General features: G+C 41.4%; 1 protein-coding gene across 22 annotated transcripts in view; it reads left to right on the plus strand.

The window, feature by feature from the left end:
• Macf1 (microtubule actin crosslinking factor 1) overlaps positions 1-13,323 on the plus strand; it is a 338,997-nt gene that overhangs the window by 309,679 nt on the left and 15,995 nt on the right. For 12 of the 22 annotated variants that reach the window (XM_041651076.1, XM_041651084.1, XM_041651081.1 and 9 more), the window contains 15 exons: positions 259-414; positions 518-724; positions 853-972; positions 1,827-1,996; positions 2,462-2,621; positions 4,103-4,297; positions 4,597-4,725; positions 6,485-6,628; positions 6,970-7,158; positions 8,652-8,772; positions 9,393-9,556; positions 10,177-10,191; positions 10,968-11,130; positions 12,191-12,345; positions 13,109-13,183. In XM_041651076.1, the coding sequence (XP_041507010.1) occupies positions 259-414; positions 518-724; positions 853-972; positions 1,827-1,996; positions 2,462-2,621; positions 4,103-4,297; positions 4,597-4,725; positions 6,485-6,628; positions 6,970-7,158; positions 8,652-8,772; positions 9,393-9,556; positions 10,177-10,191; positions 10,968-11,130; positions 12,191-12,345; positions 13,109-13,183 (2,163 nt within the window). The remainder of the gene's footprint in view (positions 1-258; positions 415-517; positions 725-852; positions 973-1,826; positions 1,997-2,461; positions 2,622-4,102; positions 4,298-4,596; positions 4,726-6,484; positions 6,629-6,969; positions 7,159-8,651; positions 8,773-9,392; positions 9,557-10,176; positions 10,192-10,967; positions 11,131-12,190; positions 12,346-13,108; positions 13,184-13,323) is intronic. The other 10 variants (XM_041651082.1, XM_041651087.1, XM_041651090.1 and 7 more) reach the window with 2 other exon arrangements.

Consider the following 13,323-nt stretch of genomic DNA (forward strand, 5'->3'; position numbering starts at 1 on the left):
GAAGCAGAGAGTGGCCAAGAAAATGTAAACACTAATTATGCCTTTTCCTTGTTCATTTATCCAGTTCTTGTTCAGGTGTGTCTAGATTCAGACACTTAACATTTAGAATTTCCATCTTTTGTATTTGAGGTGTATTTAGTGGTTCATTAGATGGGTTTTCCTATCTAGGATCATTTAATCTGGTATAAATCTCATGCTTTTGTTGTATAATTTCTGAATGTGGTACTTTTTCTTCTGTGTGTTTTATTTAAAATTTAGTCAAAGCTCGAAGAGGCCCTCAGCCTGGCAACAGAATTCCAGAATTCCCTGCAAGAATTTATCAACTGGCTTACTCTGGCAGAGCAGAGTTTAAACATCGCCTCGCCTCCCAGTCTGATTTTGAACACTGTTCTTTCCCAGATAGAAGAGCATAAGGTAACTGCCTTAAGATGATGTCACTTTCCCTTTAAAAGGATTCAATCAAAGGAGTGCTCCTTTGCCTTTTTCTATGACTAAAACGAGCAATATTTTCCCACAGGTTTTTGCTAATGAAGTAAACGCTCATCGAGACCAGATCATCGAGCTGGATCAAACAGGGAACCAGTTAAAGTTCCTTAGTCAGAAACAGGATGTTGTCTTGATCAAGAATCTGTTAGTTAGTGTCCAGTCTCGGTGGGAGAAGGTTGTTCAGAGATCTGTTGAAAGGGGGAGATCCCTGGATGATGCCAGGAAGCGGGCAAAACAAGTAAGTTATTAAAGAAGGCACTGAGTTGTGAAAGCCTTGAGTCCTGAACTTCTGAAATGGTGATCATGGATGAGTTGTACAGTTCGCATATTCTTTTCTGTTACAATGTACATCTTACTTAATTTTAGTTCTATGAAGCTTGGAAAAAACTGATTGACTGGCTAGAAGATGCAGAGAGTCATCTGGACTCAGAACTGGAGATTTCCAATGACCCAGACAAAATAAAACTCCAACTTTCTAAACATAAGGTAAAGGGGTTCATTGCTGTGAGGTCCTAAGCTTGGTATTCACCAAAGCGTGTTGCTTGCTAAAAATAGAAACCAGAGCCTATTTAAAATAGTTGATCGCATTGAAATATCAACAAGGGGCTAGGAATGTAAATCATTTGATAAGAGTTCTTGCTTGGCATGGACAAGGTCCTGCATTTTGTCTCAAAAAAAAAAAAGTCAAGATGAAAGTTAAGCATGGTGGCAAATTCCTATAATCCTATTCTATTGCTTTACAACCTGAGGCAAGAGGGATGAGAGTTAAAGAGTAGCTTGGGCTTCACAGAAGAATTCCAGGCCAGCTTGAGCCACATAGCATGGTTTGCAATGCTATGGATTAAATTTAGGCTTTATATAAACTGGACAAGTGTTCTTGGTGCTGTGCACCAATCCTAAGAGTCCATGGGATACCTAGATAAGATAAAGTCATATTCTATGTAATAATTTAAACAAACTGGTTATATGAGTATTTAAGCCAAAGTATGGGGTTTTAGAAATTACCGTGTACTGTTATGTATGGTATACATGAAAGTTACAAATTTCTTTTAAGAGTAAGCTAGTTTAGTTTAGTTTTTAGTTTAGCTTAGTTTTGTTTTATTTGGGGTTTTCTGTGTGTGTGTGTGAGATAGAGAGAGAGAGAGAGAGAGAGAGAGTTGTTTTTAATGCTATATTTAGTTTATAAACCTGGAAACTAAAAAAAAGAAGTTGATTACAAATCAAAATAGACCCTACACTGTTGGGGGACTGGGAATCAAACCCAGGACCTCATGCTATTATCTAATTTTTAATAAGTATGTATGTATTATTTGCTTATTTTTCTGTATTTCTGGAAACAGGAATTTCAGAAAACTCTCGGTGGCAAACAGCCTGTGTACGATACCACAATCAGAACTGGCAGAGCTCTCAAAGACAAGACTTTGCTTGCTGATGACACTCAGAAACTCGACAACTTGCTAGGAGAAGTCAGAGACAAATGGGATACCGTCTGTGGCAAGTCTGTAGAGCGGTAAGCATGTGTCTGCCCCCCATAAGGGTAGACCATACAGATACGGTATGCCAAATTATCTGAAGAGATTGTCACTAGATAGGAATGAGGGGGGCTGGGTAGCTAGTGACTTAGAACACCTGTTGCTCTCGCAGAGACCCAGGTTTGGTTCCTGGCATCTATATGTGGCTCATGTTCATGTCAGTGATAGATACCTGTAACTCCAGTTCTCGGGGATCCAACTCCCTCTTTTGACCTTTGCAGGCACCAGGCACACATAGGTGCACATATACACCTGCAGGCAAACCACTCATAAAACAGATCAGTCTAGACATCTAGACATGGTTTGATTTAAAATGTCTAGGCATTTCTCTCATTTCTTTACATAGAACCTTACAGAGTTTAAGCAGTATTCCATTTCAGCAGTCAGGATTGTGAGCATTTCTTCTGTTTTTTAAATCCCTGAATTTTGTATGCCTTTCTTAGGCAGCACAAGTTGGAAGAAGCCTTACTGTTTTCAGGACAGTTCATGGATGCTTTGCAGGCCTTAGTCGACTGGTTGTACAAGGTGGAGCCACAGTTGGCTGAGGACCAGCCTGTACACGGGGACCTTGACCTTGTCATGAACCTCATGGATGCCCATAAGGTGAGGAGTAGAAATTGACTTCTTGGGAAGCAAAGTCTTTTTGGTTTGGTTTTTTTTTTTTTTTTTTTCATCTTCTGCTTTGTGTTGACCATCCGGAGAAGCATAAATGCCTGATGTGGAGGAGCAGCCCTTTGTCCTCTGTGTCTAAACAAACTTTTGACCATGTGTGGTGGTACATGGCCTTTAATCTCTGTAGTTCAAGGCTAGCCTGTTTCCAGGATAGCCAGGGATACAGAGAAACCCCCTTGCAAAAAAGAAAAAAAAACTTGTTGGGATTCTGCATCAGTCACAAAGAATTTACCAAAATTGGTTTGATTCAGATTTGGCAGTATGTGAAGAGCTTCTCCCTGTTTGTCTCTTGGTTGAGTCACAAATGAAATTAAAATTCAGAGGAAGACTATTAAGAAATCCATTCCCACTAACACCTAAAATGGAAATGGGAGATTTTTCCTAAGCACTTTATATAGTAACAAGCCTACCACCTTGTATACCACCAGTTCTCTGTCCTATGCCTGTTGTGTTGAGCTGTATAATGGTCTCCTGTTTTAACACAAAACATTCTACTTTGCTTTGAAATTATATCACATTCTATGGGCTAATGAGATAGCTTGACAGGTGATGGTGCTTGCTGCCAAGGCTGATAGCCCAAGTTCAATCCCTGGAACCCACATGGAGGAAGGAAAGACCTGACACATCATCAAAAACAGGACTAAGTATAACGTACCACATTCTCTGGACTCCAGATAGGTTCTTACTGTTCCCCTCCATTCTAGAAACTTTTCAGATTAAGAATCATTTCTAGAGTCAAGAGAATCAGAACGTCTGAACTAACAGCTACAGCTTCTGGTTTTTGGTTGGGGGGGGGGGGGTGTTTTTGAAGACAGCTCTTGCTGGAACTGGCTTTGTAGGTCAGGCTGGCCCCAAAACTCAGAGATCCACCTGCCTCTGCTTCCTATTTTTGTTGTGGTTGTTTGGTTTGGTTTGGTTTGGTTTGTAGACTGTGTTTTACTGTGTTGTGTAGCCCTTGGTTTTTTTTTTTTTTTTTTTTTTTTAAAGCAAAGTTGGAGTTTGCTGAGAAACAGGTTGAATATAAATTTAAGCCCAGGCATTAAGGGATAAAGGGGTTGGTAGTGCAGGCTTCTTGAGAGTCACCTGTTTGTTCTCTTTGACATGCCATTCTGCCTTGCTGTGCATAGTGAAGACACATGATAAGAACCTACCAAGCAGATTACAAAACACGTGTCAGACACAGGGCTGGAGAGATTGCTCCCCAGTTAAGAGCACTTTTCGTTCAGTTCTCAGCACCTATATGGTGGCTCACTACCATATTTCCAGTTCCGAGATCTGACACCCTCTTCTAGCCTTTATGGGCACTAAGCGTGCACATGGCGTACAAACTACAGACACTGCACTCATACACAAAATAAAATAAGTATTTAAAAATTTAAAAAGAAACTAATTCTCATTTCTTCTTTAACTAGGTTTTCCAAAAAGAACTGGGAAAGCGAACGGGCACTGTTCAGGTCCTAAAGCGTTCAGGCAGAGAGCTGATTGAGAACAGTAGGGACGACACAACGTGGGTCAAGGGGCAGCTCCAGGAACTGAGTACTCGCTGGGATACTGTGTGCAAACTCTCTGTTTCCAAGCAAAGCCGACTTGAGCAGGCCTTAAAACAGGTAAGATAAATTTGTAGGAGACCTGAGCATATGGGTCTTAGTTTTTCTTTACCAGGACAATGAAGTCCCACGGTCTTGGAACAAAAATAAAGTTGATAATCTGAACATTCTGTGGGACTTTGATCAGTCATTGTACTGTTTTTTCAAAGGTCTACAAATTAAAGTGACCTTCTTGTCATTGGACAGGGGCATCAAATGTCCCTGGTAGAGTGTGATCTAGATACTTTTCCAGCATGCTTTTGGTGTCTGGTGCCTCAGGCACAGAGGGAGTCCAGATCTTCTTGTGCTTGTTGTTTCAGGCAGAAGAGTTTCGGGACACAGTCCATATGCTGTTGGAGTGGCTTTCTGAAGCAGAGCAAACACTTCGCTTCCGAGGGGCCCTTCCTGATGACACAGAGTCCCTACAGTCTCTCATTGACACGCACAAGGTAGCCTAGCCTCAAGGTTTGATGATCTGTGCTACTCGACCATGGTGAGAATTGCCCCACCACTAACAAAAAGCAGGACTTGCTTGTAAACGTCAGACCTCATGAAAAGAAAAACCAGAGTGGGCTGTGTGTGTACCCAGCAGAAACCTGAAGCTTTGTGATGCCTGTCATCAGCATTCATTCATTTGTATACAACTCACTCATATTGGCGCTCTCTCTCTCTCTCTCTCTCTCTCTCTCTCTCTCTATCTATATATATTTATATTTTTTTAAGATTTATTTATTATGTATACAACTTTCTGCCTCATACCCACACGCCAGAGGAGGGTGTCAGACCTCCTTTCAGATGGTTTGGAGCCACCATGTGGTTGCTGGGAATTGAACTCAGGACCTCTGGAAGAGCAGACAGTACTCTTAACCTCTGAGCCATCTCTCCAGCCCCTTGGCTTTATATTTTTTAAGATGTATTTATTTTTATTTTATGTATATGGTTTTACCTACGTGTACGTCTGTGCACCTTATGCATGGCTGGTGTGTAAGAGAACCAGATCAGATTCCCAAGACCTGGAGTTACAGATAGTTGTGGACTAACATGGAGGTACTGGTAATCAAACCCAATTAAACAAGTAAAACCACACAGGTTCTAAAAGGAAATGCAGAACATTTCCTTTTCTAAGTTTTGTTTGTTGGTTGGCTAGATTTTGAGATGGGGTCTTATGTACCATTGAACTTCCAAACACCCTACCTCAACCTCCCAGGTGCTAGGACTGTAAGTGTGTTATCATACCCAACTCCATTTTACTTCTCACCTGTACATGCCTTTATCTGACCTCGCTTATGTTGCTAACTTTTTGGTCCTTATCTGATCTTCTAAAACCACTTAGCATGCTGTAGAATAAAACATGGTCTGTGGGGCCTCAATCAGCTCTAATGAAGGAGGAAATGTTTAATGTTATCTCTCTATTTTAATTTTAGTTTTGTTGTCAAATTCTATTGTGGTAGGAATTTTTAAATATTAGAGCTTTACAGCTATCATCATTTTTCTAAAAAAAAATACTTTAAATACAAAAATCAAAGGTCTGGAGAGATGTCTCAGCAGTTAAGAATACTGCTTTTCAAAGATTCTAACATCCACATGGTAGCTCATAGCTGTCTTTAACTCCATTCCAGGAGATCCAATACCCTCTTCTGGCCTCTTCCAGTATCAGGCACACACATGGTGCATATACATACAAGCAAAATATTCATACACATAAAATGTGTTAATAAAATGGAAATGAGAACTGGAGCAGAGGGAATAGAGGTACACCATTGTCCCTAGTCTCTGTGTCATCTCTAAGTGAGCATCATTCCCACACTTTTGACCTGGATACACCATGTTAGTCACACCTGCATACAAACAGGCTTTTTCACAAACACAGCAAACTGCTCACATGAGGGCTCCAATGAATTTAGTAGTCCCGTCATAACCATGTATGCAGCCTACATTTTCACTCTGCCAGGTTGCTTTCAACTGCTTCCATTTTTCTTTGTCGACTATTGCTTGTTCTTGTTGCCTTTAGATTTCTGTGGTCTCCTGTAGCATTAGCTTCATCCCAGTGTCTCAACACTGTGGCTGCTTACAGGGAGTTACCCTGCAATTTCAAGGCCTGTGTTAACACATAGGAAGAAACAATGAAATGTTTCTTCTTTTAATATAAACTCATGGTACTGATAGGTAGATTTGTCAAGTTTTTGGTTTTGGCTCATGTTTATGTAGGAGTTCATGAAGAAAGTAGAAGAAAAACGGGTGGATGTGAACACAGCAGTGGCGATGGGAGAAGTTATCCTGGCTGTCTGCCATCCTGATTGCATCACGACCATCAAACACTGGATCACCATCATTCGAGCTCGCTTTGAGGAGGTGAGTCGGAGTCACAGTGAGTCCATCAGATAAAGGCCCTTTTGAGTGGCTGGTAGGTACAGTGAGGTGCTCGTCACTAGCTTCTGCGGACACCTTATGTTTTGCTTCCTTCCTTCCTGAGACGTTTGTGTCAAATAGAATGTATTAGGTTTGCTTTTGGCAGAAATGACTCCTTTTTCTACCTCCCAGCTTGAGCTTTGTCAGCTGAAGTCAGAGAGGAATCTCTTGGTTCCTTAAATTGGTCCTTCCTCTGAGTAAAAGGTGTATGATTAGGTAGCTTTGAAACCATCAAAAAGATGTGCTTTTCTGAAAGAGGTCATGTTTTCTTTCTCTCTCTACAGGTCCTGACATGGGCAAAACAACACCAGCAACGCCTGGAAGCAGCTCTGTCAGAACTGGTGGCTAATGCTGAGCTCCTGGAAGAACTCTTAGCCTGGATCCAGTGGGCTGAGACCACCCTAATCCAGCGGGATCAGGAGCCTATCCCTCAGAATATAGACCGAGTTAAAGCTCTTATCACTGAGCATCAGGTATCTTGCTTCTCTGTGTCTTCTGTGTGTTGTGGACCATATTCCCATCCTTACTGTATCTACCACTACAGACTTAGCAATTTGCATCAGCTCTGTTTATAAGTTTTCATGCGTTAGAAGTCATGGCGTGGGTTAGCATCTTAGGGTGTCATCAGGCAGAAATCACGATTTCCTCAATATTGAGGTGTTGTGCTTTGAGATACTGCTATAGCTGATAGTTTTGCAGTTCTCATGGGGAGCTCTCATGGATCCTCTGCCGTGTTCATTTGTTTTTCTTGACAGTTTAGTTCCTTGTATTTGTAGGATTGAAGACTCTATTTTCAGCTGGGTGGTGGTGGCACACACCTTCAATCCCAGCACTCAGGAGGCAGAGGCAGGCAGATCTCTGTGAGTTCAAGGCCAGCCTGGGCTACAGAGAGAGTACCAGTACAGGCTCCAAAGCTACATAGAGAAACCCTGTCTCAAAAAAACCAAAAAAAGAAATTAAAAAAAAAAAAGACTCCTTTATTTATTTATTTGTTTATTTATTTTTCTGGCTCCAGCTGTTCTTGGAGGCCACTAGCACAAACAGTTTAGAGCCTTATTTTGAAGATGAAGTTTGCCCCATGGAGTATCCACTCACAGTTTCACAGGCATTGCACTGGGAAGTTCACCAGAAGTGAAATCTTAGAGCCCAGCTTAGAAGCCTGACCTTTGCTGGAGCCAGAAACCTATTGGCCTGACAGCATTTTATCACAGAGATAGAAAAAGTAGTCCTAGCCAATCTCCTGTCACTCTGCCTTCTGTACTAAAGGAAGAATAATTCCTCTCAAGCATAGATCGGATCATGTTAAAATCCTTCACTTGCCCCCTATTGGTCTTGAGAAAATCCTAATTCCACAGCTGAACATGGGCCTTTGGGATCCCCTGCCTACCTCTCCAGCCCCACTTCTTGCTAATCCTTTGATTGTACCCTCTCGCCACTAAATGAAATGAAGAGTCCTGGTGTACAGCACTGTCAGGCTTCTGTGTCTGTCCAGACCGTCCATCAGAACTGCCCTGTGTTCCTCAGCAGTTCAGTCCCAGGCCACTCTGTTGTCACTTACTCAGGTCTTCTCTGCATAGCTGTGTAACATTTAACATTAACTTCTTGGTTTTCATCACTCGGCTGTGAGTTCCTTGAAGGCAGAGACCATCTCTTCTCTTCCTCCTTCAGTCTTTAGTCCTAATCAAATGCTTTGGTCAGTCATTCTCCATATGTATCTGTCTGCCCCCTCTCTTTTTGCTTTCTGTGTGTAGTGTGTTTCAGTCCAGGGCCATATATATGCTGAGCAAATACTTTACCATTGAGTTATACTCCCGGCCCAATTTAGTTTTTTGTTAAGGGGTAAGAAGTTACACAGGCAATCTGTCACCTGGGCAGTCTACCATGGGTTGGCCTTTGTTAGTAAAGACTTTCCATTTTAGATTAAAAAAAGTCTGAATTTTCTTAACTAATTTCTTATATTTATCAGTCATTCATGGAGGAGATGACACGCAAACAACCTGATGTGGACCGGGTCACCAAGACATATAAGAGGAAGACTGCAGAGCCTGCCCATGCTCCTTTCATCGAGAAGCCCCGCGGTGGTAGCAGTATGTTTCCAGCCCACTAGTTTAGGTTGCTTCCTTCTGCTAATCGCAGATGGGGCTTCACAGTGCCATTGCGAGAGCTGTGTTCATGTTGACTCTAGACAATAATCTCTCATTTTGAAACTTTACTTTTCTAACAATGACTAGTTATACTTTATTTGTTTATTTATTTTTATTGATTAATAAGAAGCTTCGAGGTGGTGAAGCCTGTTCTGTTATTTAACAGTGGCCTTTCATTGTTGTGTTTACATTGCACTGGTCTAATTGTAAATAAGCCCTAATGGAATCCACTGCGTTTTCTGAGTTGATGTGTCCTTGGGTCTCTAAAGTAAAGCCTAATTGACTGGGTGTGTGCAGAGGTGGGTATTCTTCGCTGGTTTAGAGGAGAGGCAGTGGTTCTGGAGTTAGTATGCCTCTGTTCCCGTGTTTCTTCTTGGTTGTGAAGTAGATTATTAGTGTAAAACATTAGTTCATATATACAGTACTTTCTTTTCTTGATTTTTTGAGGCAGTGTCTCATCTATCCCAAAGCTAGCCTCAAACTCGATATATAGCCAAGCATACAGCTGTTTCTTTATGGACTGACAAAAGCATTTCTAATCTTGTGATTATTTTTCCACTTAGGAAAGTCCTTGAGTCAACCCACACCTCCTCCCATGCCAATCCTCTCACAATCTGAAGCAAAAAATCCACGAATCAACCAGCTCTCTGCCCGCTGGCAGCAAGTATGGCTGTTAGCACTGGAACGCCAGCGGAAGCTGAATGATGCCTTGGACAGACTAGAGGAGGTAAACACCATCCTTTAGAGCTCGCTGTGTGCCTTTATCCACTTCTCAGAAGTAAAATCAGCCCATTCAAACAAAAGAAATCTGAGCCATATGGTATAAAACTATAAATCAGACCTTCCATACAAGAGGGAGGTCTGTGGTCTGAGTTTCCTCAGCAGCTTACTATAATTCAGTTTTAGAAACAAAGCTTCCAAGGTTGCTTCTAAATGTGTAGTTTGTATAAAAGGGGAGTTAGGCATGGTGGCACATGCTTATAATCCTAGCACTCAGGCAGAGACAAGTGGATCTCTGAGTTTGTGGTCACCCTGGTCTACAAATGAGTTCTAGAATAGTCAGGGCTACACAGAAAAATTCTGACCCAGGACCCCCCCCCCCCAAAAAAAAAAAGCCTTGTTAGTGATGCTGTCTTCCTGTCATAGGAAGGTAGAAAGGTAGGTAGGTATTCCACAGCTATGAAAGAAGAGCAACTTTTTATAATCTTGTTTCTTGTTAGTCTTAGAATAGATCAGGAAAAGCAAGTCAGTTCTGAACTCTCATGTAAGATACACGGTACTGCACTTCCTCCTTTCTAACACAAGCATCTAATATCTTTTATATTCTTTTGTTTGTGCATATCAAAGCAGCTATGCCCAGAAGTGAGTGTTCTGTGTTTTTTTGTTGTTGTTGTTACTTCCATAGGTCAGTTGCATTTTAAGCACATTGGTTGCCGCCTCCCCCTTTCCCCATTCCTTCTAACTTTTAGTTTGAAAGACCAAAGGGGAAAATGTTGTGCTGTTAAGTCATTCTGTGAATCACTAACATGGTCCAAGTAGCTAAAGAAAACCCTGCCCTATCTTTATACAGGCCTGCTTTCCACCAGTCCAACTACTTAGTAGAGATGTTGTGTGGGCATTTGCTCCCTCTGGTGAAATTCCAAAGAAACATGCTTGGATGTAGGGTTGCATTCTTAATGCTTTCCATCTCAATCTGTAAGATCTCAGAAAATGATGGGAAACATGAGCCTCTTGATGTGGTTCCTGTGTGTGTTTATAGTGCCTTCCCATGCAGCCTAAGAGAGGGTGCTGAGGCTTTCCCTTCAAGACAGAATCCATCCCTTACATCTAAGTAGATGATCTTGGAACAGTCCAAAGAGAAAGCAAGACTGGCTCTCCCAATTCTTGTTCTGCCTGCTCCTTATTTTCCAAAGTTGTTTTGCAGTTATTCTTTTTCCTGCTCCCCCATTATATCACAGCTTGTTATATAATATATAGGCTTTGAGTGAAGGAGGCAGATGGTGCTTTCACCAGTGAGCGTAGATAACATTGTTGGTGTCCCCTGGAAGGCCTGCATGGCTTTACTGGATGTCTGAGAATTTAGATATGCTCTCGAGTCAGAAAAGCAAGACTTACGGATATCTCTGACTTCCATCTAGTTAAAGGAATTCGCCAACTTTGACTTTGATGTCTGGAGGAAAAAGTATATGCGTTGGATGAATCACAAAAAATCTCGAGTCATGGATTTCTTCCGGCGTATTGACAAGGACCAGGATGGGAAGATAACGCGTCAGGAGTTCATCGACGGCATTTTAGCATCCAGTAAGTGGATTCTCACTCTACACATAGGTCACATCTAGATTCCTCACACTTGGTAGAAGTTGTAACATTGTGGTAAATTGGTATTTCTTAAGAACTGTAGTTTGAGGGAAGAAGCTCTCTGCTGAGTGTGATCCGTTGTTTTCATGAATGGAAGAATCTCCTTTCAGTAGGAATAGAAAGAGTTCAAACATGATTGTGAAGTTTAAACAGGACAGGATGCTATTCCAAAGCAACACTATTTTATGACATCATTTTAAGCATCCAACAGGGCTGGCCTAAATAAATCTTAAGATGAGTGATAATTCTATGGATGGTTGTAATATTGTTTTAGTTTGTATTTTTTTACTATATTTAAAGTCTGATACTACTTTTTGTTTTTAAAATGGGGAAGGCCTCTGGAAATATTACTCTTATTAAAGTGCTTGTGTAGCTTGTATGAAGCCATAGATCTTACCCTCAGTACCCCATAAACTGGTTATGCTTGTCTATATCTCTGATCCCAGCACTTTGGAAGTAATGGCAGGGAAGATCAGAAGTTTAATGTCATCCTTGGCCAGGCTGGGTTATATGAAACCCTGTCTCAGAAAACAAAACATACAAAAAAGGTGAGGGGTGTGTAGGTAAAAACATTTAAAAGTCAGCAGTGACTACTCCTTGGGTGATACAATTTTTAAATGATTTGTATCTTTTTAAAATTAGATTTATTCGCTTTATGTTATGTGTGAGTTTTTTGCCTGTATGTACATATGCTTGGTGCCCTTGGAAGTCAGAGGAGGGCATCAGATCCCTGGATCTGTAGTTGTAGATGGTTGTGAACCACCATGTGGGTGCTGGGAATTGAACCTGGGCCCTCTACAAGAGCAACAGTACTCTTAAAGCTGAGCCAATGATTTGTGTCTTTAAAATTTGTTGTCTCCTGAATTTTCTAGAGTAGATATGTGGTAGTTTTGTTGTTGTCTAGGAAAAGATCAAGATAGAATTCTTTTTCTTCAGGTACTTGTATAATTGCCAACCAGCCGCATATGTTTTATTGTTTTAAATCATGGTTTCTTCTCTCCAGAGTTTCCTACCACCAAGTTAGAGATGACGGCTGTGGCTGACATTTTTGACAGAGACGGGGATGGCTACATTGACTACTATGAATTTGTGGCTGCCCTACATCCCAACAAGGATGCCTATCGACCAACAACTGATGCAGATAAAATTGAAGATGAGGTATGGAGAACTGAATTTGGATGTGAATCAGTTTGGGAAGCAATCACTTAGAGCAGTGTTTCAGCAGACTCTAGAAGGCCTTTGACGACTGAGTTCCCGCTTGGTCTAGAGGATAGCTCCGACTCTAATACTCACGTCTATAGTGCTGTAAGGTCCATAGGGGTCAGGTGGGCTTCAAATGCAGCAGTAAGGGGTGAACTGTATCATGGCTGTGTCGATGGCTCAGTGGGGAAAAGTGCTTGTCATGACCTGATTCAGTCCCTGGAACCACAAATGTGGAAAGAAACTGATCCCAGGAAATTTCTATGTAGAAATTTCGTTCAGTTCATGATTTACTTTATTGGTCATTTGATTTTGATAGGTTTGTATTAGCGCTTTTCCTCTAAAGAATTTTGAAACAATGATGAAGAATATTTCTTTCATCTTGTGGTTTTTTTTTTTCTCAGTATCTCTTATCTCAAGAAGGGTTAAATTTTGAGTAAAAGATGAACACATGTATTAAATGCCTAAGATGAACCAGGCAGAGGCCTTTAATCCCAGCAACTAGAAGACAAAGGCAGACAAGATCTTTCTGAGTTGGGGACCAGGGTAGTTTGCATAGCAAGTTCTAGGACCGCCTGGACTTCAGAGTGAGATCCTGTTTCCAAAGGCAAAAAGCAAAACTCTTTAAAAATAATAATAATAATGACTAGCTTCTCTGTTTACATTTAAAACAGAAAGTCCTTCTCTGCCCTTACACCATTTTGCTGTTCACAACCAACAGGTCACAAGACAAGTGGCACAGTGCAAGTGTGCAAAAAGATTTCAGGTGGAACAGATTGGAGAGAATAAATACCGGGTAAGGAAGAGAAAACAAACCCACCATCTGCGGAGGTCGTTTCCTCCTGTGTCGTCCTGCCTTTTCATTCCTGCTGCCTCCAGAGGCCTGGAACCCATGGGCATTCATTCTTAGGTGTCCAGTTTCATGCCCTGTGTAAT

The sequence above is a fragment of the Microtus oregoni genome, unplaced genomic scaffold, assembly GCF_018167655.1.
Source record: "Microtus oregoni isolate MIOR12 unplaced genomic scaffold, Mior012 000005F_ref0000423, whole genome shotgun sequence".
Taxonomy (NCBI): Eukaryota; Metazoa; Chordata; class Mammalia; order Rodentia; family Cricetidae; genus Microtus; species Microtus oregoni.